This window comes from Dermacentor variabilis, chromosome 7 (genome assembly GCF_050947875.1).
Source record: "Dermacentor variabilis isolate Ectoservices chromosome 7, ASM5094787v1, whole genome shotgun sequence".
Lineage (NCBI taxonomy): Eukaryota > Metazoa > Arthropoda > Arachnida > Ixodida > Ixodidae > Dermacentor > Dermacentor variabilis.
In genome coordinates, this window is record NC_134574.1 from 42,996,754 (window position 1) to 43,023,847 (window position 27,094).

General features: G+C 45.3%; 1 protein-coding gene across 1 annotated transcript in view; it reads right to left on the reverse strand.

Moving 5' to 3' along the window:
• Nucleotides 1-365: 365 nt before the first annotated feature.
• The window catches only part of LOC142589012 (uncharacterized), a 143,616-nt gene continuing 116,887 nt past the window's right edge, over nucleotides 366-27,094 (reverse strand). Inside the window, exons 4-5 of the mRNA XM_075700804.1 lie at nucleotides 6,842-6,865; nucleotides 366-678 (exon numbers count right to left, since the gene is read on the reverse strand). Coding sequence (XP_075556919.1) covers nucleotides 512-678; nucleotides 6,842-6,865 — 191 coding nt within the window. The 3' untranslated portion in view covers nucleotides 366-511. The remainder of the gene's footprint in view (nucleotides 679-6,841; nucleotides 6,866-27,094) is intronic.

Sequence of the window (27,094 nt, forward strand, 5' to 3'; positions counted from 1 at the left end):
TTCCACAGGGCAAACGTCGACTTGGCAGGTGAATCAGTCAGCATCGCAGATATGACGAGTTCACTTGACAGACCAGGATGAATGCAGTCGCACGAGTTCGGCAAAGTGAACGCAGTTTGAATAGGAGGATTTTCTGTTCTAGGGAATCACCAAGCGAAACTCGCTGACTTCTGTGCCGTGAGCAACATATTGGCACGTGTTCGCCAGATTATCCCACTTCACGGTAAAATCATAATTTTTCCGCTTGAGCATTGCATTTCGGTTTATGAGGTCAGATTTGGTGGGTCGCGAAATCTAAAGAGGAAACTAAAAGGAGTTAGTTATGGAACTGCATTCGTAACATCGTGAAAGTTGGAAAAGTCGAATTTGACTACTATAGCAGATTTCGTTTATTATATCTAAATTTTGTTGAGATCTACATTTGTAATGAAAATACATTATACATCAGATTCTTTTATATAACATTACACATCTATACTGCACTGCATCTCACTTAGAGATGGACATCACTTTAACGCAGTCGTGTGGTGGTCGGTTCCCTAATGAACATGCATTTTTGCATGTCCTTTATATTATTTTCTTGCTTGCCGTGTATTTCTTTTTCGTAAAATTTGGTACATTCCGCCGGCACATTATTCATGTTGTCTTCGTTGACAAGTAGCTCGGTATATGGTCCATCTGAAACAAGTATTAAAGAGTTAGGATAACAGAAAATATTATTTTATTAGGAACATTTATTCACGTCCTTTGCACCTTTCGGGAGGTAGGTAAGGCGGTATTTCCCGCCTCACCAAACTTTGAACCTCCTTAAAAAATAAATGCATGACTGGCAGTGGACCTGAACTTTTCCCTTCGAGTAATATAGCCCACTGGTCTATCTACTAGGCCACGATCGCTATTTCCACTTTGCTTTTCTTTATTGCTTACGTGAACACAGTTTCTGTGACAGGTTGGTGTTTGTTGGACTGTGTCAGTTGGTCCCCACATTTGGTGTTCCGATACCATACACGAGTTATTGTCATGTTGCAAAGAGCAACTACATAACTAAAATTTTAAACTCACTTGCTGATTCTCTATTATCCCTGGCTGGAAAGCGCAGGTTTGGTAATTAGCTTCGTGAGAACTATGCTAAAGAACAAGAACCACGTGTTTAATTTTATTAGTATAGATTTATTTTCAGCAAATTCATCCCGCGTCTTTTTCGACCGTCACAGATATAGCAGATGAAAGTAAATTCCGCTAGCAGAAAAATTATTCACAAGTGTCACTCCATAGAGTTTATGACGTCACGCCAAGATTGGAGAGGCATCCGGAATTAGCTAAGAAACAGCCTAGACCTGGATGTCAGAGATGAAGAGCCTTTTTAACAAAATATTCATATGCCCTCTCAAGCATCAACAACATCCTATGAAAATAGCATCTAATACTATCAAGTAATGAGCGTCTGTAAAAAGTGTTCCCGTTGGTACCTTCCAAGACCTATGGCCGTTACGGAAACCTTAAAGGCATGTTAGTGCACGCAAAAGTCAGGCAACATCATTCTCCCGTAACAAAAGCATGTTGTCGACCCAGGGACAAAAGCTGTAGGCACGTTCAAAGTTACATTAAGATTAAAGCGCCACAAATAGTCAAACATACGAAGTAAGAACTAGCTCTCTAGCACTAGTTCCAATGGCCTTTATATGCTTGAATGTTTCTTCAAGCATATATATATATATATATATATATATATATATATATATATATATATATATATATATATATATATATATATATATATATATATATATATATTCTCCTTCCAACGGGACACTCAATGAACGTCAGCTTTAACGGACATCGCTTGGACGCAGCTAGATTTCACCAAGCTGTCGCCGAGCATTTCAACCTGCCAGGCGTTAACTTTGATGAACTTGAACTCTACATCCTACATTAAAATTTCCGTTCTGCGAAAATTTTAAGTTCTCTGCAGAAAATGCAGAGAATCGTGCCTCATAGATAGGTTGAAGGCATTGCGATCAATAGGCATAAACGTTACAAAGGGAGCTTCAGAATCTCTTGGCCAAGCTAAATTTCAAGCTATAGCCAACAACACCTAGTTATTTTTTCATTGGGTTACATAGTGGGTTTTTTCGTTCCACCATTTCCTTCTTCCTTATATATATATATATATATATATATATATATATATATATATATATATATATATATATATATATATATATATATGTTATAACTTAGTATATTTTCCGCGAGCCCTATTTTCCGTCGTTTCTTTTATTCTCTGTTTCAGAGAGACGATAGCCAATGAGCCATCCCTGAGATACCTCGGAAAAATTTTAATAGACATTGATATTCCATGTGCAATGGCTCTATGGTTCACTCTTTGGTTCTCTTTGCAGTAAAACGCAGATAATGGCACCAGTTGTCTTATCATTTGCGTTTCAAACGAAGCCGGTTTTTTCGTCTCCATCCTAGGCCAGCAAGCTAGGGAGCACGTTGTTGAAAGGGGGTGCTGGCACAAAAATTCAAAAAACCCATTTTTCGCGTTTAAAAAATAATGCATTTTTGTGGCTTCGCACATGCATAGCAAACATGTCGAGTTATTTGTTGATGTAACACCTTTATTTTCAGGCGACAAAAAAGCAACTTTTTTTCTTTGAACACGACGCCCGAAACAAATCGACATTTAAATTTTTTTCACACTATAGCTTTCGCCTACATAGCTTCAAATAGTTTTCTGCAAGTATTTTAGCCAGACTAATATTTAAGTTCAACAAATATTTCAGAATAACAAACTTTTAAAAAATCCCCGGAAGTCTTCTAATGCATTCAATGCAAAAAACTTTCAGTTAAACAAATTTCTGAATAGCCACTAGTTCAGTTCTGCAAGCTTGATCAGGGGACCTGGGCTCATTTTTTTGCAATCAGTTAAACGAAATTTTGCGCTCTGCATTGCTGCCATAGCCAAAGCCCGCCACCTCCAACTCGCCCTTCCAGTGGCGGCTGTGTGCAGTGTGACTGTGAGCCAGTTACCTGTGCTGAGCTGTCCGATCTTCAAATTGTTCCCAGTGTTAGTCCCAAAGAAGCAAAATGGAAGGAGAAAGATGCAATGGCAGTGGTACAAATCCTGTGCAGAGGCTGTAGAATTCCTTGGAAAGCTACGAGATTTCGTGTCTCAGCAACAAGCTGTGCCAGAGGAAGGGAATTAGAACAGACTCTCTGGACTGCCTTGTTACTTGTACTTCAAGAGTACCAGTGCAAATAAAAATGACATTTTTGTTTTCAAACTGAGATAGGCAGCAACTTAACTGTTACGAACTTCGTATATATCAATGTAGATAGTTCCATAAATTGCATTTCATACTTTTGACTCGATGTGTGCTATGCCCAATGCTGTTCCTTATCCCAGTGAATATTCAGTTTAGCGAACTTTCAGTTAAGTGAAATATTTCCTTGGGTCCTCCTTGAAGTTCAGTCAAATGACCTTTCAATATATATATATATATATATATATATATATATATATATATATATATACATATATATATATATATATATATATATATATATATATGTATATATATATATATATATATATATATATATATATATATATATATATAAATATATATATATATATATATATATACTTAAAATTGAGTCACTTTTGCCGGTGCCAACAGCACTCGAAGTGTCCAGATAATTGAAATTTGGGCTGCTCTGGCCATCAGAGAATTTCAATGTCTTGCTATGCGCACCATTCAAATAACTAGAATGTGGAATGGGCATTTGCAAAAACTACGTTGATTGATCCCTTTAAGCTCGGCTAGGCCGGGAAAATAAATTGTCGCAAAGATGCTACATTACTTTTGGCAAAAAAACGTGAAGAACAAGTTTTGCAGTGCAACAAAGATGTGGATTTGTGTTGTGAAACATTTGAAACTTGTTCATCTATTCCTGGGTATTCGAAGAACGGCCGCTTGATTTGGACTTTAATGATCCTATGGTAAGGGAGATAACAAACGCGAGCGCAGAGTGAGCAGCATCAGCAGCATCAAGGTCGCGGCGTAGGTTCGAGCAAGGAGACTGTCCTCTGTGCATCCCAAAACCGGCTGTTGTTATGAACCCCAACAAATATCCTTTATAAGTGGTGGAACCGTGCGGGGCAACGTTCCACTCTACTATCCTGGAACGCCGTTCTCGGACGCTACCGTGTGCAATGCCGGACGCCGCCCAGCAGACTCTTCCATCGCCACCCGTCCCTGGCGCTGGCACCGTTCGCCAGCGGGAGCCTCCTATCGTGAGCGGAACCGACGACAACGACGTTGAAGAGTGGCTGTCATCTTACCAACGGGTGAGCGTTCACAGCAGATGGAATGACTCGGACAAGCTGGCTTACATATCATTATATCGCGCGGGCGTGGCCAATCTCTGGTTCAAAAATCACGCGAGGGATGTCCGAACGTGGTCGGCGTTCAAGACGTCGATTACAGAAGTATTTGACCGACCCGCCGTCAGGAAACTCCGAGCCGAGCAGCGTTTGCGTACACGCGCACAGGGCACGGGTGAGACATTCACTAGCTACATAGAAGACGTTCTCGATTTGTTCAGGTGCGTGAACGCTGCTATGACGGAAGCGGAAAAGATCAAGCACGTCATGAAGGGAATTGACGAGGACGCGTTCCAGATGCTTCTGGCCAAGGACCCTCGCACTGTTGGCGACGTTATCAGCTTGTCCAGAGCTACGATGAACTACGTAAACAGCATGCTATGATAAGGCGACATCCCACACCAAATGCGGCGTCACTCTGCAGCCTGGCCACCGGTCCCGATCAAGCCGCCCTGATAACCCAAATCGAGGATTTCGTCGGCTAAGAAGTCGCACGACAGCTGTTTCTGGTGTCCATCACTCAGGAGCCTGCCGGCAATTTGCCGTTTCATCTCCGTAACGTGATCCATGAAGAGATCGCAGAAGCGCTGCCGGCTGTTCACCAGCAGGATGCCGTGGCTACACATATCAATTATGCTGCGGTTGCAACAATGGTGCATGTATAAACATACACCTTTCATGTCATCGTGGTTTGCTTCCTCAACCTCCTTTTTAAATCTGGGCTTGCGTCGTTTACTGCTGACTGCTGGGTACGGCCTCACTCGACCTTGTTTGACATGGCCTGACCCACAAAAACAATAATATACTCCAAGGCGAAAGAACAACAATATTTAATTAGTCAATAAAATGTGCATTGCAGTGCCGAGGAACAGCTATGAAACATTCGTACTGGTTTACGTAAATGTAATACACGGACCAAAACGTACAGAGAGAACATATGCAGTAGCCAAAACAATGCGAGATAAATAAACAGAAAAGTTAAGAAACAGGAAACGAGATGACTGGCGCAAAAGGGACCTAATGATACAACGTCATTATCCAAAATTATACAAAACAGGGAAAATGAACTCGGAGGTACATCTATACAGGCAGGATACTCATTGCACTTTCTTTAGTGTCAAAACATAGGACGTCTTTAATGCATATATATTGCCAGGGACAACGTTATTGGTTTGATTTAATACGTCATCATTATAGAGGCGTGAGTCGATGTACATTTGAGAGGTCTGGACATTGATTGCGAGAAAGATATTAGCTGTGCTTTAAAATATATATCAGTTTATTTAGGACGCGCTCAACTGGGTAAGGATTACATTTGCAGGTTCTGGCCGAAAATACAAAGGTGCTGCAGAATACAATTTGTGCGCGGAATCTCGCGCACAAGCACTCACAAACAGTACACAGGGAGAATGTGTTTTTTTAACTACGACCATGCGTGCAAATATTTGGACAGATGAGCATCAGTCGGCAAGCAATATAGGGCGAAGTGCTGAACAAATCGGTGCCGTTGAAGGCGCTTTTTAGCTATAATATCAGTGTCATGGTATTAGAGAGCGGAGTGTTTCTTTTTGTTTCATCGATCTTGATAAAGAATTCTCAGAAAGGTGGTTTCTCCTCCTCTGACACCATTTTCTTTTCGCAAGAACACATTATTAAACAAACATGTTCCTTGTTCAAATGGGCAATAACATTAACCAACGAAATTTCCGGCCGCGTCACAGCAGAGTAAACTTGCTCTGTGTGAGGATAGGTTGCTCAGCTGAGTTGCACTATTTGTTCAGTTCTTGCAGCAAATTGTCTTTTATTTCTACCCCGCTGTAACAAAGAGTAAACATGTTTCCTGTCAAGTCAACGGTGCACTTACTGGGAAATGAATCCTGTATTTATAAGTGTGCATGTTCGCATGAGTACCTGCGTAATTCTTTATTTCCTAATTATCTTTGGTTCTTTATTTTCCCATGCACTTTGGATTGCTAAATCGGTCATACAATTGTATAGATTCTGCGCATTTCAACTCCTTTTTCTAATCCTTTGATTCCCTGCTAAGCAGTTGGAGTAGCTTCAATATAAATGCAAGAAACCTCATTTTCTTAGGCATGGATAACTGTGTGTATATGTATATATATATATATATATATATATATATATATATATATATATGTGTGTGTGTGTGTGTGTGTTTGTGTCTGTGTATAATTGTGCCATATATCTATTTCCACTTCGGTTGTAGATGCATTGTTATTTGTTTTCTTATTTTTGGCTTTAGCCTTTCGGCTGTTAACGACGAACGGTTAGTTCTCCGTCATTTTGCAGGTATTGTTATAAAAACATACATTATGTCACCTCCACCGTGCTGTATTCAGATGCATTGTTCAATGCAATATAATACCCTGAAATAACAGCAAAATACAGCGTACGCAATAGCTAAGGCAAATAATATCTACTTACCTCGACACATGGAGTTATTTTTATCTACACAAACAGAAAGAAACGAAAGTTAGATGAGAATATTGTATAGTTTCCAAAAAGAAGCACTTCGCGTTATTTGAGAAAATAATCAATTTTGTCCGCTTAAGAACGTTGCAGTATCAAAATGACTGACATAAGAAAGGTTGAACATTCAATAGGCCTCCACATATGAAAAACATATGGCGTTTTACGTGCAAAAAGCAATATCTAATTATGAGGCCAAGTTCTCCGTGTACCTCCAAAGCACAGTGAAAGTTCCTGCACCACCATTTTGTGCATTTTTTCCACCGCCAGCTCACGCAGCTCCTTTGACTCATCTGTCAGCTGCCGGCAGAACTCCGTGAGTAGCAAACGTTTGATGGCGTACGCCAACGTGGTTAAACTCCTGGATCATGAATACACCGTGGACCACAGCAAGCGAGCCGCGGACTTAACTCAGTCAACAAGTGCATGCAGAAATGACACAATTATTTCATTCATTCTGTATGAAACGGATAGCGTTCGCTTTTTAATGATGGACAATCGCGTAAAGTTATGGCCAATTTTGTACTTGTAGTCAGAAAAATTAGACCGAATTGTTTGGTCCTTGGTAAGCGTCGCACCTCATCTAATTAACCAAAAAAAGGTTATGACCCCTACACGATCTTACGTATATGTTTTACAAAATGAGAGAGAGAGAGAGAGAGAAAGGAGACGAGGCTAGATGTGTAATCGCTGCGGGTCCACCTGCCGCTTTCAGCCATCTGTTATATGCTACTATCATTTCTCCTTTAGTTAACGTTCCAACAAATAAAAAATCAGGACATTGTACTTTCCTGATCTTTTCAATCAATCAATCCATCAATCAATCATTTTATTTCAGTATCAAAGACACTTGGTGGGTACAGACAAAAAGCCATTCACCAGGCTTGACGAGGTCTGCACCCCCGAATACTGGCAGACAAGGCGCATAACAAATACAGCACGCCAACATAAATGGACCGAACAGTGTACAGAAGTCAGGTGCGCGTGCATTTATGGTCTTAAATCAGCTGCTATTGTCATAAATACTAGTAAAGGAAGCATAACAACAAATCATTGTGTAGAAACAAATAATAAAGTAAGAAAGAAATACGCTTGAACAAACGACAGGGTCACATGAGTACATGAATACTGCATGAGATTACACACTCTATTGCGGAAGCAAAAAGCACCGATAAATAGAACGTCACAGCAAAGCACAGAAGACAATTAGGTGTGGCATTGTGTTATATTTGGAACTCTGAATTATTAAGCAGCGCAGGTAACTGGTATTTTAACATCTGAGTGCCGTACTTTGCACATGTTCTGGGCACCTTCCAAAGCTCGCGCATTCTCAATGTACGGGCATGCTCAAGCCGGTGTAGTCCGGACAATTCAGTAAGAAATGAATTGTTATTTTTCACTTCCAATTTGTAGCGTTTATTTAATATTATAGGGTAAAGCTCATTTACTGCTAATAGATTTAGGGCCTTAAAAATTGGTTCCGTGTGTGTGTCGTATGCAGCATTAACGATGTTGCGAAGGGCTTTCTTTTGAAGTTTATGTAGTTTCTGAGTTTTTGTTTGTGTTGTCGTGCCCCAGACTAAATACGATGATTTCGACAAAAACAGGGATTTGTAAATTAACAATTTTATATTCTGAGGCAAGATGTGGCGATAATTGCACAAAGCCCCTACAGTTCTTGAAAGTTTATTTAATGTTTCATTTACTTGAACTGTCCACGTCATGTGTTCTTCAAAAATTACGCCAAGACTTTTAGCTTGACCCGATATTGGTATATTTGATGACCAAATTTTTGACTGCTGGTTATATTGAGTGCTTTGTGCTGAGGGCAAAATAAAACTGCTTTCGTATTTGCAGAGTTTGACTTTAATGAGTTAATGACACTCCAAGCGTGAAGTTTATTTAACACCACGTTGCCTTTTTCTATGAGGCTAGATGGATCACACCCTGTTATGAAAATACTTGTATCGTCTGCGTATATAATAGATTTGGTGTTACTTTCTATGTTTACTATATCGTTCACATATATGTTGAAGAGTAATGGGCCTAAGATACTGCATTGAGGGGTACCAGCACGAATTGGTTTCACTTCAGATAGAAAACCGTTAACACTGGTTTGCTGCCGACGATGATGAAAATAGGACGTGAGAAGTGTTAGGGAAGTGCCATTAAAGCCATAATGTTCCAGTTTCGCAAGTAAAGATTGGTGATTGATTGAATCACATGCTTTAGAGTAATGAACGAATATGCCTAGTGTGCATAGTCAATTTTCAAAGGACTGCAAAATGTGTTCTTTTTGGCTAAGAAGGGTCGTTTCGGTTGAGTAGCCTCTCCTAAAACCGCATTGACATGGCGTGATAATGCTGTGTTTTATTGTAAAGCTGGACATGCGTTCATATATGAACTTTTCAATGCATTTTGAAAAGACGGGAATAATTGAAATTGGCCTGTAATTAGAGAAGTCTTTAATATCACCGCCCTTCAAAATCACTGATACTTTTGGTGTCTTAAGTGCCGATGGAAAACATAAGGTTCACTACATGTTCTAAAATCGGTGCGATTATATTGATGGCATATTTTACAGGTTGTATCCGGAAGTCATCAGCATCGGTACACATACTATTCATCAGGGACATGACTGAACTTACAATTTCGTGCACTGTAGTGGGAAACAAAAATGCATTAGCCATTATTTGTGTTGTTAGGTAGTCAAGGCATTTGGGATTGTGCTTACTCTTGACTAATGATGTGAAGTACTCGTTAAAGGAAGCCGCTAAATGGGTATCTGTTAATGTCTCGCCGCCTTTGGTGATTGATAAAACTGACTCCTCTTTGAGGTCGCCTTGCAGTACGGTATTTAGTCGTTTCCAGACTAGGTAGGGTTTCCTGCACACTTCGGGAGAAAAAGATTGGCCATGTATATCCGTTTTGCATGTCGGAGCTGTTTGTTTAGATTGTTTCGAAAGCGCTTAAAAACCTGCAGGTCAGTCGGGTGTCTTGTTTTTATGAAACGCTGGTAGAGCTTATCTTTTTCTATCCTACTCTGCAGGTGTTCCTATGTAACCCATGGCTTACGGGCTTTGCGAGTTCGTTTTCTTAACTTAGACGGAAAACTTTGGTCATACGCCGCCTTAAGACCCTTATGAACTCTGTATAGGATCCTTCTGGTTCAGTAGAATCTATGACTTGGCTGTAATCAGCGAGATGCAGATTGCAGTAAAATGATTCCAGTGTACAAGAATTTATCTGTCTGTAAGTTTTGGCAGGCCGGGGTTTTAATGTGTTGGATGGTTTAGCGTACTGCATTAAAAGGAAAATCGGGAGGTGATCGCTCATGTGAGAGCTGATGACACCAGCACTTAGATGTTTTGTGGTAATATTGGTAATAAAGACGTCAAGTAGGGACGATGAAGTTGGTTGCACTCGTGTCGGTAGGCTAATTGCGTTGATGTAATTGTTCGCATGCAGGATTCTACAAAATTCGTTATGATTTGATGATTGTTGCAAGCAGTCGATATTCATGTAACCTCGAAGGATCACAGTGTCGGCCACATCGTTAAAATAGCTTAGGAAGGTTCCCAGAAATGCAAATAAATTGGAAACATTCGCGTTGGGTGGACGATACATTATGCTGTACACTCTAGCACCGCTTTTCATGGTGAGTATGTCGAAGTCAGGGGTAATTTTCGAAAATGCCTGTACGATAACACAGCTGATGTTGCATTTAATTAGCATCATAACTCCGCCCCCATTTTTAGAGCTGCGGTTTAAAAGTAAGAAGTATATCCTGGAATTTGCAACACATCTGTAGCATCTCGATACCATGTCTCAGTCAGCATCACATCATCAAACTGAAAAGCACTAGGAAAAAATAAACATTGTATTTCTTCCTCTTTATTTCTAGCGGACTGGGTATTAGTGTGAAGCAGAGAAGAGGAATATTTCTTGTTTTGCGACAACGTGCGCAATTCTGAAACCGATAAGAGGTGATTTTCCATGTTGTTTAGTTTCATTCACTGCTCGCTACTCATGAGAAACGAAGCCCCTTGCTTATCTTGTTCCTTATGACCTACTATATTGCGGTGCGGCCCACCCTGCAAACTTTGGGGTAGGACAATTTCTGGCCAGTTCCTTGCTCCCATATTCAGATATCGATTGACCAGTTAGCTTCACCTTGTGTTGCTCATCTGTATGCAAAGCCACGAGTCGCGCTAATGGTCCCAGCCCAACCTCTCCTACACACACGCAAAAAACTCAATTAACTGTTTTAGTACTGCATACGTTGCGTATGTACAAATGCTATAATCTGCGTAGTGTGTATGTGGAAAACGCTACACGAACCCTACGTACGCGTCTTGCTGATGCGTACGTGACCACCCTGTGCTCACGCATCCTATACTTCCACGCTTAGGCACTTCGGTACCCTCTCTCGTAGTTCTAGTTCCTTCGGGATGTCAGGATACTCTAGCTCTTAGCAAAATTGCAGCTGCCTTGCCGCAATGTCACTAGCGATCCAACTAGCACGTTACATTTTGTTTCACTTTACTGTAAAAAACAAGTGCTTTTATTTTTATCTTCCAGACGGTGCAGCAGGTTTACTTATGGCTGCGTACTATCGCGCTCAATATGAGTTGCTACGCGAGAGTGAGTTTTCTTTTTTCTCTTGGGGTCATGCTGTCACATAGGGCCAATATGGCGGCATCACAGCGCCTTCACCAAAGAATTGCTGAATAAATTTCTCTTTTCTGGTAGCGCCCTGTTTAGAAGAATGTCTTTTTTTATTGATCACGGCTGTATGCCGTGTAGCATATTATATTTAGTGCAACAGTACGGGGGCAGCCCCATGTATGAAACCTTGTCGTGCCACACGCTGTCACGTGCCACAAAGAGCATGCGTGATATGTAATAGTGATCATGGCGCATTACTAAAACTCTCCCGTAAACCGCGAAAGGAGGCAGCCTCAGCCGTAGCTTATTTCAGCATCGCCAGCACTATGCGGAGGTTCATAGCTGGGCACGCCGACTTTGAAGCAGTTTTTTTAAGCGAAGCTTTGTAAGCGTATATTCATGAATTCTGCTGACCGTAGCTGCTGCAGCCGTCCTCCTAAACAGCTGAAACATAGGACAGCTCTCATTGTCAATGGACATATACGTAGCCCCATTTCTACTAATGCTAAATACGTACCAGTGCCTGGCGCTGTTCACTTGGGAATTACGCAGTGGAATAGCAAACAAAACCTAAGTATATTCAACGTAACTCATACTATGTACGTCAGCAAGAGCATTTTACTTTCGAATGAAGCGTTTTATGCCTTCTTTCGAGCGGATTCATGCGCATGGGCTTCTTGGCGTCCAAGGTGGTCCCGTCCAAGATATAGTGCAACAATAAACTAGTGCCGATCACGGAGATGGCACGGTGAAAGGTAAGGTGATCCCCGAGGGATTGTGAAGCGCGATGTCGAGGAGGGTGTTTTCGCGTTTTACAAATTTGGTGGGCAGACATGTAATCGCTATGTTGCAAAAAGCAGCGCAGAGAAATGTAAGACATCCTTCCCGTAGATCAAAAAATATTCGTTGGTTCTGCATATTTCTTTAGCACTATCAGCTACCCTTTATTTTATTATATCTAAACTAACTTCATCATCATCATCCTCATCAGCCTGGTTAAGCCCCCTGCAGGGCAAAGGCCTCTCCTATACTTCAACTACTCCGGTCATGTACAAATTGTGGCCATGTCGTCCCTGCAAACTTCTTAATCTCATCCGCCCACCTAACTTTCTGCCGCCCTCTGCTACGCTTCCCTTTCCTTGGAATCCATTCCGTAACTCTTACTGACCATCGGTTATCTTCCCTCCTTATTACGTGTCCTGCCCATGCCCCCCCCCCCATTTCTTTTTCTTGATTTCAACTAAGATATCCTTAACTCGCGTTTCTTCCCTCACCCAATCTGCTCCTTTCTTATCCCTCAACGTTACACCTTTCTTCTTTCCATAGCTCATTGCGTCGTCCTCAATTTAACTGGAACCCTTTTCGTAAGCCTCCAGGTTTCTACCCCGTAGGTGAGTACTCGTAACCCACAGCTATTATACACTTTTCTCTGGAGGGATAACGGCAACCTGTTGTTCGTGATCTGAGAATGCCTGCCAAACACAGCCCAGCCTATTCTTATTCTTCTTATTATTTCCGTCTCATGATCCGGAACCGCAGTCACTACCTGCCCTAGGTAGATGTATTCCCTTACCACTCCCAGTGGATCGCTTCCTATCGTAAACTGTTGTTATCAACCGAGACTGTTGAACATTATTTAGTTTGCTGCAGGTTAATTTTTAGATCCACCCTTCTGCAGGACAGTGAGTAAGCATTGTAATTTGTCCTCTGAGTTAATAACCAAGGCAATATCATCAGCCAACCGCAACTTACTAAGGTATTCTCCATTAGCTATTATCCCGAATACTTCCCAATTAAGGTCTCTGAATACCTCCTGTCAACACGCTGTGAAGGGATTGGAGAGATCGTATCTCTCTGCTTGACGCCTTTCTTTATTGGGATTTTGTTGCTTTCCTCATGGAGGACTATGGTGGCTGTGGAGCCGCTATATATATCTTTCAATATTTTTACATATGGCTCGTCTACACCCTGATTCCGCAATGCATCCATGACTGCTGATGTTTCGACTGAATGAGACGTAATCAATGAAAACTATATGTAAGGGTTGGTTATATTCCGCACATTTCTCTATCACCTGAATGATAGTGTGAATATGATCTATTGTTGGGTAGCCATTACAGAATCCTGCCTGGGCCTTTGGTTGACAGATGTCTAAGGTGTTCCTGATTCTATTTGCGATTACCTTAGTAAATACTCTGTATGCAACGGACAGTAAGCTGATAACACTATACTTTTTCAAGCCTTTGGCGTCCCTTTCTTATGGATTAGGATTATGTTAGCGTTCTTCCAAGATTCCGGTACGATCGAGGTCATGAGGCATTGCGCATACAGGGTGACTAGGTTTTCTAGAACAATCTGCCCACCATCGTTCAACAAATCTGCTGTCACCTGATCCTCCCCAGCTGCCTTTCCCCTTTGCGTAGCTCCCAAGGCTTTCTTTACTTCTTCCGGCGTTACTTGTGGGATATCAAAATCCTCTAGACTATTCTCTCTTCTATTATCGTCGTGGGTACCATTGTTAATGAATAAATCTCTTTAGAACTCCTCAGCCCCTTGAACTATCTCGTCCATATTATTAATGATAATGCCGGCTTGGTCTTCATATTCTTGCATATTCCTAGTTTCTTCTTCACTGCTTTAAGGCGTCCTCCGTTCCTGAGAGCATGTTCAATTCTATCCATATTATACTTCCTTATGTCACATGTCTTACGCTTCTTGATTAACTTCGAAGTTCTGCCAGTTCTATTCTAGCTGTAGGGTTAGCTGTAGGTTTGATACATTGGCTGAACTAACTGAGGCATGACGATTTTCCATCGGTATCCTATCCTAAACTACACTTCTTAACCCAACAAGCTTCAAAAAGCGAAAGAAGAGAAGAATGTTGTCACGTCGTAGTGACGATTTGAACACAGTAGGAATAACTGTGTATTAAAAATGTGCCTCATTATTCCTATAATGTGTTCCCCTAAAGCCAAAGTACAGGATCATTCAGGGTCTACCCTGTACATTCAAAGCCGAACGATACAGGCGAGCGCACTGGGCGGTCGTCGAAAATTTGATCTGCCGTTCTAGCGCGCGGTCTTTTACTCATAATTCATGGAACTTTCTAGCGCAATCTCTGGGGATAATGTATCTTCGAAATATAACAACACTATCCCCGCTGCACAAACAATCCGATCCCATACTGTTCATTGAGAACAAGTACAAGAGGGAGAAATAGCAATATCATAAGGGTAAGTTCTAAATTATGCAGTCGCGTCTTACGCTGAGTGATAAATTTAAGCGGTTAGCGCATGAAATGCAGTCACAGTAAAAAAGATAAACAAGTCCAACCGTCAGTGCCCCTCTCTTAATAAGAAAGCATCATCTCGATGCTAGAAATACTAGATTGATATAAAACTAAAGAACACGCGCTAGAGAAAACTTAAAAGAAGCAAAGTGTCCGAGTTCGTTAGTGTAGGTATCCAGGCTTAAGGCGAAACACGCGGACTACTTCAGCTCATGAGCGGCACCGAAACGATTGCCTAATGCCGTCTGGCATAACCTTAGTGCCCAGTGCGAAAATATGTGAAATGATCTTCTAAGGTCATAAAAAGCGTTGAAATAGTTTCTCACTAAGTCGTCCTCGGTGTATTCATGTCCTAATACAAACATTTTCGCCCGACTAGTACTCCACGTATTGTCGTCCAAGATTCTAGTACCAATAGCATGTACACGTTTTATCCCTGATGCGCAGGCGGGCGAGCTATCGCGCTTCTTGGGTACGCTGAACATAGGTGGCTGCGTTGACTTTGTCTGCGTCGGTGACGTGCGGTAGCATGGCTTCGAGCGTCGTCACCAAGCTCATTCCTTCAACTAGCTGGAATTGTGTCATTTGTGTTGTTTTTGCATGGGCGTGTTATGAGGGAAAGCTACATTTGAAAGGAAGGCGTCGCACGTCTTCTGTTCGACGTAGACGTACATTTCCAGCATGTCGGCGAGTTTCTTATTCAGCCACTCCGTAATAATATACATCTGTAGGTGGTAGCTAGTTGTCCTCCTGTGGCTTGTTCGGCTGTGTTGCAGGATTGCTTAGGTAAGCTCTGCTGTAAAGCTGTTCCTCGGTCGCTGATGAGTAATTCCTGGGCACCTTGTTGTAGAAGGATGTATTCGGCAAAGAATTTCGCCACTGCGGCTGCACTGCCTTTAGGCAAGGCTTTCGTTTTTTGCGTTGCCGGTAGGGTACTTGTAGCCATGGCGATCCGCTTATTGCGGATGTTTATCTCGCAGATGTCCCCAATGGCTTCAATTCGTTTTGTTGGAATGCATCACAAGAACTTTCAATTGGCTGTATCAATGCTGCTGGTCTTGTTGGTCTTTTCTGGCGTCGCTGATACTCTAAGAATGACTGGACGTAATGGGTGACGGCGGGGGTAAGGCACGGACAATAGTACTTAGGTATCCTTGCGAGCGAACAGGAAAGCATGAGGCGCGTGGCTGTCTTATAATTATGCAGCGCGTCGAGGACTTCAAACCATAGTACAGAGGGTGCAACGATAAGGTAGTTTGCACGTACTCGGGAGAAGTATTTCGTTAGACGAAGTGATTCTGCAGTGAAAACGATGACAATCAACACGTAAACACCTTCAGTGCCAAGTCGGCGTTGCCTTGCAAGTAGTTAGCAAGAATTTTTAGATCGGGGTCTGCCCACTGCCGATCAGCAAATCATCGGTGGTGATGGTCATAAGGAAACTGTCCTTGTCTGGTCGTCTTGCGGCGGCAGGTCGATGGAGGTATGAAACAGGCAGCCGGCATCAAACTGTTTTCGCCCGGAGCTGTAGACCACGGTGACAACAACTTATTTCATGTTCAGGCTACATCGTGCTAGCCGCCATGAATTCCGCCTTAAAGTTGATAGCCAATACCATGCATGGTGGTCACTCAGGGCATTAAAAGATCAACCGTACAGTTTAGGTCAATATTTTGCGGTTGCCTAAGTAATGGCAAGACATCCTTTTCAGTGGTAGAATAGTTCGCCTCCGCTTTTTATACTGAGCGGCTAGCATAAACTATCACACTTTCAAACCTATCTCTGCTTTCGACTACCACGGCACCGATGCCTACGCTACTTGCGTCGGTGGGGATTTCCGAATCTACGTTTTCCTCGTATTGGGTCGGTATTGGTTATGACTGTAGGCATTGTTTAAGCTCCTAGAATTCGTCGGTTTCCGGCGCTTCAAATTGAACTTGACGACAGATTTGGTGAGATCTGTCAATGGCTGAGCGATGCGAGAAATGTTCTTCATGAAGTGCCTATAATAGGGACACAGGCCAAGGCATCTGGGCACTGCCTTCTGGTCAATGGGCTGTGGAAAGCTAGCTATCGCAGATGTCTTCAATACATCAGCATGGACTCCAGATTTGCTGATGACGTGGCACAAGAACAGAAGCTCATCTTAAGCGAAGCGGCACGTTTCCGACTCCAGAGTGAGTCATGATGATTTGACGGTCTCTAGTAGTGTCCCCAGCCGCCTAAGGGGATCAACGAAATTACCGGTAAAGCCGAGGACGTCATAGAAGTAGACGAAACAGGTCTGCCGCTTCAACCCTGCTAACGCCATGTCTATCACACACTGAAACTGCGCAGACCCTCAGCACAGCATTAAACTCGTACAGACCGCCGGCGTGGGTGGTCTTCTCGCGATCCATCTCGTTGACCTTTATTTGCTAGTAGCTAATCGAGATACTTTGAATACCATTAGCCGGGTACTGGTTGGGGCTAGTTGGTTGCAAGTAATGATTATTGTTATTTCCGCTCAATTTGGAACGACGACTTGGGGATCACAGACACAAGCTCAAACTTTCAACTGGTTGTATCGTTAGGAAGTCAAGCGGTTTATCTAAATAAATTAATGTGACCTAACATAATATACATCATAGGATATTGTCACGTGGTGGCGACGTTAAGAACACCGCAGCAATACTATGAAAGACAAAAGTAACTTTTATTGGGTGAACCTGTGCCACAAAAACAGGTTACACTTATAGCACGACAGTGGCGAACACGGTCGGCGATCGTCGAAAATCTGATCAGCGGGTCCAGCTCGTCAGCTTTTATAGAGTTGTCATCGAATGTTCCAGACTAATCGTTGGGACCCGCGTGCTTTCCACAAAGTTCTACACCATTCGCGTCAGGCGATGAAATCAGATAGCTCAAGGTTCGGCGACAACAGATAGCGGGTAGAAGCATCGCTAACTTTCCAGAAACTTCGGATACATGCAGGCGCGTCCCGCGCTGTGCGATAAGATTTGTTAGGCGGCGAAACGTGATCACCCGATAAATATAAGTGCACGTGTCAATACCCCCCTCTTATATAGCATCGACCCGATGCCGCAAATATAAGAGAGCGAAACAAAAAAGGACACTTATTAAACATAAAGAACAAAACAACAAAAAGAAACAAAGTCTAAAGGTCAGTTAGGCGAAGTCCCAAAGTTCATCAACGCTGGTAGTACGGCTTGAGTCGCACAACGTGGACAATTTCAGGTCGTGAGCGGCGCCGCTGTGACAGCGAAATGCCGTCTGGCACAAACTCATAGTCCAGCGCGCTAATACGTCGGGTGAGCTTGTATGGTCCGAAATAGCGACGCAAAATCTTCTCGCTCAGTCCTCGTCTGCGTATAGGGGTCCAAACCCAAACACGATCACCGGCCTGGTACTCGACGAAGCGTCGTCGGAGGTTGTAGTGTCGGCTGTCGGTACGCTGCTGGTTCTTGATCTGTAGGTGGGCGAGTTGTCGCGCTTCTTCGGCGCGCAGGAGAAAGGTCCCGACGTCAAGACTATCTTCGTCGGTGACGTGCGGCATCATGACGTCGAGCGTGGTCGTCGGGTTCCTTCCGTAAACCAGCTTAAACGGCGTCATCTGTGTTGTTTCTTGCACCGCCGTGTTGTAAGCGAATGTTACGCACGGCAGGACGGCATCCCAGGTCTTGTGTTCGACGTCGACGTACTTTGATAGCATGTCGGCAAGGGTCTTGTGCAGGCGCTCCGCGAGACCATTCGTCTGCGGGTGGTAGGCAGTAGTCCTCCTGTGGCTTGTCTGGCTGTATGGCAGAATGGCTTGGGTGAGCTCTGCTGTAAAAGCCGTTCCTCTGTCAGTTATAAGGACTTCTAGGGTACCATGTCGCAGCAGGATGTGCTCGACCAAAAATTTCTCCACTTCAGCTGCGCTGCCTTTTGGTAGAGCTTTAGTTTCAGCAAAGCGGGTGAGATAGTCCGTCGCCACGATTATTCACATATTCCCGGATGTTGACGTCGGAAACGGCCCCAACAAATCCATTACAATCTCCTAGAATGGTTGAAGAGGAGGTTCGATCGGCTGTGGTAATCCTGCTGGCCTTGTCGGTGGTGTCTTGCGTCGCCGACAGTCTCGGCATGTCTTGACATAACGAGCGACGTCGGCGTTCAGACGCGGCCAGTAATACGTTTTCTGTATCCTCCACAGCGTTCGGGAGAATCGTCATGTAGGGCGTACAGTATTTCTGCACGCAGCGCTGCCGGAACAACAAGAAGGTAGCTGGCGCGGACTGGTAAGAAGTTCTTCTTTACGAGCGGGTTGTTTTGTAATGTGAATGAAGACAACCCGCGCTTAAATGGCCCAGGTACTACGTCGGTGTTTCCTTCCAAATACTCGACCGGACCTTTTAGCTCCGGGTCTACTCGTTGCTGTTTAGTGGAGCCTTCTGCGCCTATAATTACGCGGAAGGCGTCGTCATCCTCGTCGTCTTCCGGCAGGGGATCGATGAGGGCGCGTTATAGGCAGTCGGCGTCTGAGTGTTTTCGTCCGGACTTGTAGATTACCGTGACATCATATTCTTGTAGTCTGAGGCTCCACCTCGCCAGCCGTCCTGAAGGGTCCTTTAAGTTAGCTAGCCAACACAACGCGTGATGGTCCCTGACGACTTTGAATGGCCTGCCATATAGGTAAGGGCGGAATTTTGCTGTTGCCCGAACGATGGCGAGGCATTCCTTTTCAGTCGTAGAATAATTGCCTTCCGCTTCTGACAGCGACCGGCTAGCATATCACCCGTTCATGTCCGTCTTTCTTCTGGACCAGGACGGCACCGAGGCCTAGGCTACTGGTGTCAGTGTGGATTCGGTATCGGAGTATGCGGCAAAATATGCCAGTACCGGCGGTGACTGCATGCGTCGTTTTAGTTCTTCAAATGCGTCGGCCTTTGGCGTTTGCCATTTGAACTCGACATCAGATTTCGTTAGATGCGTTAGCGGCACAGCGATGCGTGAAAAGTCCTTGACAAAGCACCTGTAGTAGGCACACATGATAAGGAATCTACGCACTGCCTTCTTGTCGATGGGCTGCGGGAACTTTGCGATGGCAGCTGTTTTCTGCGCGTCGGGGCGTACTCCGGATTTGCTGATGACTTGGCCTAGGAACAGAAGGTCGTCGTAAGCGAAGCGCCACTTTTCTGGCTTCAGGGTGAGCCCTGATGATTTGATGGCCTCTACTACTGATGCAAACCGCCTGGGTGATCGTCGAAATTTCCGGCGAAGACGACGACGTCATCCAAGTAAACGAGACAGGTCTGCCACTTCATTCCTGCTAAAACCATGTCCATCACTCGCTGGAACGTTGTAGGCGCCGAGCACAGTCGGAATGGCATAACCTTGAACTCGTAGAGGCCGCCTGAGTGATGAAGGCCGTCTTTTCGCGATCTCTTTCGTCGACTTCCATTTGCCAATAGCCAGACTTGAGGTCCATCGACGACAAGTATTTAGCGTTGCAGAGCCGATCCAATGCGTCGTCTATTCGTGGGAGGGGGTATACTTCCTTCTTCGTGATCTTGTTCAGACGACGATAACCGACGCAGACACGTAGGGTTCCGTCCTTTTTCTTCACCAAGACTACAGGAGATGCCGACGGACTTTTGGACGGCTGGATGATGTCGTCGCGCCGCATTTCGTCGACTTGGTGCCTTATAGCCTCACGTTCTCGCGTAGAAACGCGGTACGGGCTCTGGCGGAGTGGTCGAGCACACTCTTCGGTTATTATCCGATGCTTTGCAACTGGTGTTTGTCGAATCTTCGATGAAGTCGAAAAGCAGTCCTTGTATCGTCGGAGAAGACTTCTGAGCTTTTGCTGCTTGCTCGTGGGGAGACTTGAATTTACGTCGAAGTCTGGTTCGGGGACTAGGGTCGGCGGGGTAGATGCTGCAGAATCTCAGAGGACAAAGGCATTGCTCGTTTCCAGAATTTCCTCGATGTACGCGATTGTCGTGCCCTTGCTGATGTGCTTGAACTCCTTGCTGAAGTTGGTTATCATCACTTCCGTTTTCCCTCCATGGAGTCGAGCGATCCCTGTTGCGACGCAAATTTCACGGCCTAGCAGTAGGCGTTGCTCACCCTCGATGACGCCTTCTACGTCGGCAGGTGTTTTGGTGCCGACGGAAATGACAATGCTGGAGCAAGGCGGGATGCTGACTTGACTTTCGAGCACACTTAAGGCATGGTGACTGCGAGAGTTCTCTGGCGATATCGCTTGATCTTCAGACAGGGTTATCGACTTCGACTTCAGGTTGATGACTGCACCGGGTTGGTTTAGGAAGTGCATTCCGAGGATGACGTCGCGTGAACATTGATGGAGGATAACGAAGGTGGCTGAGTAAGTCCGGTCATGAACGGTAATTCTGCCGTGCAGAATCCAGTCGGCGTAATCAGGTGTCCTCCAGCGGTCCGAATTTGAGGGCCTTCCCATGCAGTCTTAACCTTCTCCAACTGGGCGGCGATGTGTCCACTCATGACGGCGTAATCGACCCCTGTGTCGACTAAGCCGGTGACTGCGTGGCCGTCGAGAAGCACGTCGAGGTCGGTGGTTCTTTGCCTTGCGTTACAGTTAGGTCTTGGCGTCGGATCACGGCTGTGTCGCGTTGTTCCTTGGCTGGTACGGGACGTCGTCAGGTCGGCTTTCGTCGTCGTATTCTTTGCTTTCACAATTTTTCGGGATGGCGGCGCGTCGTTATGTTGTCGAGGTAGTTTCTTCGGCGTCTTCGTCGGCAGCGGAGGATCTTCGTCAGTTCGACGAACAGCAACCGCACCTCCATCGGTTGCTGCTTTTAGTTTTCCGGATATGGGCTTGCTGACCCGCCCCGGGCAAGCCCAGTGTATGGAAGGCGCTGCGGCGACAGGTAGCGGCCTGGTGACGGCGAACGAGACGGTCGTTGAGAGTTCCTCATTATGGTGGCTAAGTAATCGGCAATGTCGCGTGGGCGCTCCCCAAGCTGTAGACGCGGCGCGTTGACGGCGAACCCTCTCAGTCCCATGTCGTGGTATGGGCATCGGCGGTACACATGGCCGGCTTCTCCACAGTGATAGCAGAGCTGGCGGTCGTCGGGGGCTCGCCAAACGTCTGTCTTCCTCGGGTAGCTGCGCTGGGGGAAGGGTGAGCGTGCTGGCGGCGGCGGTGGTGGTCGACGGAATTTCGGCGTTACGGGGCCCTCGCGCCGTCGTGGAGGGGGACCTTGACGGCGGGTGACGGCGGCGTAGCTCATCGGTTGCGGCTGAGGATGCGGCGGTATAGGGGCTACTCCGAGTTGTTGTTGGAGCTGGTCGTGCACGTCGTCGGAAATCGAAGCCCTTGAGGCTGTGATGATGGGAACATCTTCTGTAGCTCCTCCCGCACGACCGCTCGTGTAGTCTCGCGTAGGTCGTCGGTGGCCAGAGACTGAACTCCGGCGTAGTATGTCGAGTTCGTGTGGCGGCCGAATTGCCGGTTTCGCATCTCGAGTGTCTTCTCGATGCTGGTGGCCTCGCAAAGAAACTCGTCGACGGTATTTGGTGGGCTTAGTACCGTTCCGGCAAATAGTTCCTCCTTCACACCACGCATGAGTTGGCGGACTTTCTTTCCTCGGACATTTCCGCGTCGGCGGGGCGGAATAGGCGGCTCATTTCTTCTGTAAAAATCACGATGGTCTTATTTGGTAGTTGCACCCGGGTTTCTAATAGCGCTTGGGCTCGTTCTCGGTATGCGACGCTTGCGAATGTCTGCAGAAGGCCGCTTCGGAACAGCTCCCAGGTCGTTAAGGTGACTTCTCGGTTCTCGAACCACGTCCTGGCAGCGTCTTCCAATGCGAAGAACATATGTCTCAGCTTGTCGTCGCTGTTCCAGTTGTTAAAAGCACCGACCCTCTCATATATCTCAAGCCAGCTTTCCGGGTCCTCGAACGTTGAACCGCGGAACGACGGAGGCTCCCTGGGCTGCTGCAGCACGATGGCGGACGCTGGGGCTGCCATTGGGGTTGCCTTGGTCACAACCTTCGTGGTCTTCTCCGGTAGAAGTCCGTGCTCCGGGGGCAGTTGTTGAAGACGGCAGCTTGCTCGATTGTCCGGGACTACGTTGGTGCTGTCTTTGCGGTCCGGACTTGGATCACGGCTTGTCGGGGGCGTCCGGTACATGCACCAAAAGCACCTCCACCAGATGTCACGTGGTGGTGACATGAAGAACACAGTAGCATTACTGTGAACGACAAAACTAACTGTTATTGGGCGAGCCTGTGCCCACAAAAACAGGCTACACTTATAGCACAACGATAGCGGCGAACATGGTCAGCGATCGTCAAAAATCTGATCAGAGGGTCCAGCGCGTCGGCTTTAATACAGTAGTCATCGAATGTTCCAGACTAATCGTTGGGACCCGCGTGCTTTCCACAATGTTCTACACCATTCGCGTCACGCGATGAAATCAGATAGCTCAAGGTTCGGCGACAACAGACAGCGGGTAGAAGCATCGATAACTTTCCAGAAACTTCGGATACACGCAGGCGCGTCCCGCGCTGTGCGATAAGATTTGTTAGGTGGCGAAACGTTGTCGCCCGATAAATATAAGTGCACGTGCCCATATGCATCTGCAATCAGCGAGACCGATTAGCACACGCTCTTTCGCAACAACAATATAAATTGTAAAAAAATAAGCGTCACACCAAAAGCACACATGTCGACGGTCCACACATCTATTGCTCTGTTTTCAGAAAATAAAAATCGCAATTGCAAAAACCATATGCCATATGGCAAATTTCATCAGCATCATCAAGAGCAACGGCTTATTTTCTGTTCACTGTTGGAAGAAGGCCTCTCCCTGCGATCTCAAATTTCATCTGTCCTGCGCCAACCGATTCTAGCTAGCGCCTACAAATTTCCTCATTTCATCTGCCACATAGCCATCTGCCGTCCTCCACTGCGTTTCCGTTCTCTTAGTACCCATTGTGTAATCTTAATGGTCAATTATTAAAGGAAAAATCAGACATCCACCCACTTCGTAGCGATTGCTACAAAAGAAACCCATAAGGGTTCCTCGAAAGAAAAGCATCACAGTTGATGAAAAAATCGTCCTGGTCCGGGACTCGAACCCGGGATCCACTTCCACTCTCAGGCTTTTCTTTCGGGGAACCTGTATGGGTTTCCTTTGTAGCAATTGCTAAGAAATGGGTGGATGTCTTTTTTTCCCTTTATTAATCACTTCTATCCACCTTGCCTGTTTCCGCACAACTACTACGTCAAACACTTGCCTTTGCTTCGGGTTGTCGACGAATTCGACTTCGCTCTGCCATCTGCCAGCCGCCCGGTTAGCTCAGAGGGTAGAGCGGCTGCCCCGGAAAGGTGGTGGCCTCGGGTTCGAGTCCCGGACCAAGATGAATTTTTCTTCAACTGTGAGGCTTTTCTTTCGAGGAACTCGTATGGGTTTCCTTTGTAGCAATTAGTACAAAGCGGGTGGATGTCTGATTTTGCCTTTATTGATTACTTCTCTCCACCTTGCGGGTTTCCGCAGAACTACTACATCAATCCTAATGGCCCGACAGTTATCTAACCTGCGCATTACATGACCTGCCCAGCACCTCTTCTTTCTGTTATTGTCAAGTACAAAGTCGGCTATACCCGTTTCCTCTATGATCCAAACGGCTCTCTTTCTTTCTCTTAACGTTATGCCTAGTATTGTTCTTTGCGGGGCCCTTAACTTGTTCTCAAGCTTCTTTGTCAGTCTCCAAGTCTCTGCCCCACATGTAAGCACCGGTAATATGCACTGATTGTACACCTTCCTTTTCAATGATAATGGCAAGCTTCCAGTCATGAGTGGACAATGTTTGCTGTGCGCGATCCAACCTATTTTACTTTACTGTGAATTTTCCTCTCATCATCAGGGTTTCCTGTGAATAATTCATCTAGGCAAACATACTCCTTCACAAACTCTAGAGGGTGTCTGTCGACCCTACACTCTTGAGCCCTTGCCCAGCTATTCATCATTATCTTTGATTTCTCCATATTAAGCTTTAACTCCACTCTTATAGTCTTGCTGTTAAGGTCCTCAATTATTCGTTGTAACTCGTCTGCCGTGTTGCTGAATAAAAGAATGTCATCGGCAAAGTATTGGTTGCCGAGATACTCGCCATCGATCCTTACTCCTAAGCGTGCCCAGTTTAAAAGCTTCAATACGTATTCCAAGCAGGCAGTGAATACCATTGGAGAGGTTGTGTCTCCTTGTCTGACCCCATTCTTTATAGGTATCTTTCCACCTTCCTTGTGAAGAATTAGGGTAGCTATGTAATCTGTCTATATATTTTCCTAGATATTTACGTAAGCGGCTGGTACTCCTTGATTACGTAATGCCCCTATGACTGCTGCTATCTCTACTAAATCAAACGTCTTTCCGTGATATATGTAAGCCATATAGAGAAGTTGATTGTACTCGGCAGATTTCTCAATAACCTGAAAAAATGACAAGGCCCTGATCCATTGTAGAGTACGACTACCTGAAGTTAGCCTGTTCCCCTCGTTAGATAAAGTACAGAGCTGCCTTTAATGTATTAAGGATTATTTTCATGAATATTTCTTACGCTTGTACGGCACCGTCATCTACATAATGGAAGGTATATTAACATCTTCTGGGACGAAAATACAGAACTACAACGCAAGTCCTCGCGCATCATTAACGACGTGACCGTACCACCGTTATCTTGCCATCTTGTTTCCGTCAGCTACGACACAGAGTTTGATGGGGAAGGTATTACCGAGCAGATAATTACGCTTTTCCTCATTCAAGGTGCTGCCACGCCCACAAGTATCGTCTTAAAGTAAAGCATGGGCAAACAGAACTACTGCTGACAAACTTCTGCAATCAACGACGGCACATTGAAAAACGCGCAGCAGTTGCTTGCCTTGACGAGATAGCGGAATTCGGCGAATGTTTTGCACTACAACAGGGAGAGTAAGACGCTTTGGCACCATTAGCTCTTCTTGACGTGAGTGCGAGCTTATCACCGGCGGAAAGGCAGCACCTGGTGGACCTGCTTCACCAGTTTCGCGACTGCTTCTCGTCGGCACCCAGAGTTGATCTGACGCCACTGATGAAGCACCGCATTATCACAGATGAGACAGCGAGACCAAATGCACAAAACCCGTACCATGTAGCACCAAAGAATGCGAAGCGATCCGAGAGCAAGTTAAGAAATTGCTTCACGACGACGTTATCCACCCATCAAAAAGCCCGTGGGCATCGCCGGTAGTGATGGCCAAAAAGATAAACGGCAGTCTACGTTTATGTGTCGAATACCGTCAGCTGAACCGGGTGACAAAGAAAGATGTATACCGTTACTGCGTATCGACGATTCTCTCAACAGGCTGAGGCATGCACGCTACTTCTCCTCGTGGACTTCAGGAGTGAATATGGGCTAATCGAGGTTCGCGAGAGAGACAGAGAAAAGTAGGCTTTCATAACACCTGATGGGCCTTACGAATTAAAGGTCTTGCCCTTCGGTTTATGCTCAGCTCCAGCAACTTTTCTGCGACTCATGGATGTGGTGCTGTCAGGCTTGAAGTGGCAGACATTTCTAGTGTACCTCGACGACCTCATAGCTTTTTCGGGAACGTTTGAGGAACACCTCAGATTGCTGCTGGCGGTTCTACAAACGATACGGTCCGCCGGCTTTACACTGAAAGCAGAAAAGTGTCACTTTGGTTTCGATGAACTCCAGTTCTTAGATCATGCTGTGGGTCGTCGAGGCATCTACCCTGACGCCGACAAGATCAGGGCCATTGCAATGTTTCCAACGCCAGCGGACAAGAAGGCAGTGAGGCGTTCCCTAGGTCTCTGCTCGTATTACCAAACATTTATAGCCATTTTTTCACATATACCTTCAACGTTAACGTGCCCTACAAGAGAAAACGTTACCTTCGTATCGGGCGAAGAAGAAAAATCAACCTTTAATGATCTCCGACAGCGCCAGCAAACCCCTCCTGTACTGGCTCACTTTGACGAGGACGCTCCTACCCTGACTCATACGGGCGCTAGCAACGTCGGTCTAGGCGCTGTGCTCATACAGTGGCAAGATGCAGCCGAGAGAGTCATTACATGCCCTAGCGGGCAGCTGTCACGTGCTGAGTCTAATTACTCAACCACAGAAAAGGAATGCCTTGTGGTGGTACGTGCAGTTATGTGAAGTTTCGCCCGTATATCTATGGCCGTTCCTTCAGTGTTGTCAGCGAACATCACTCAC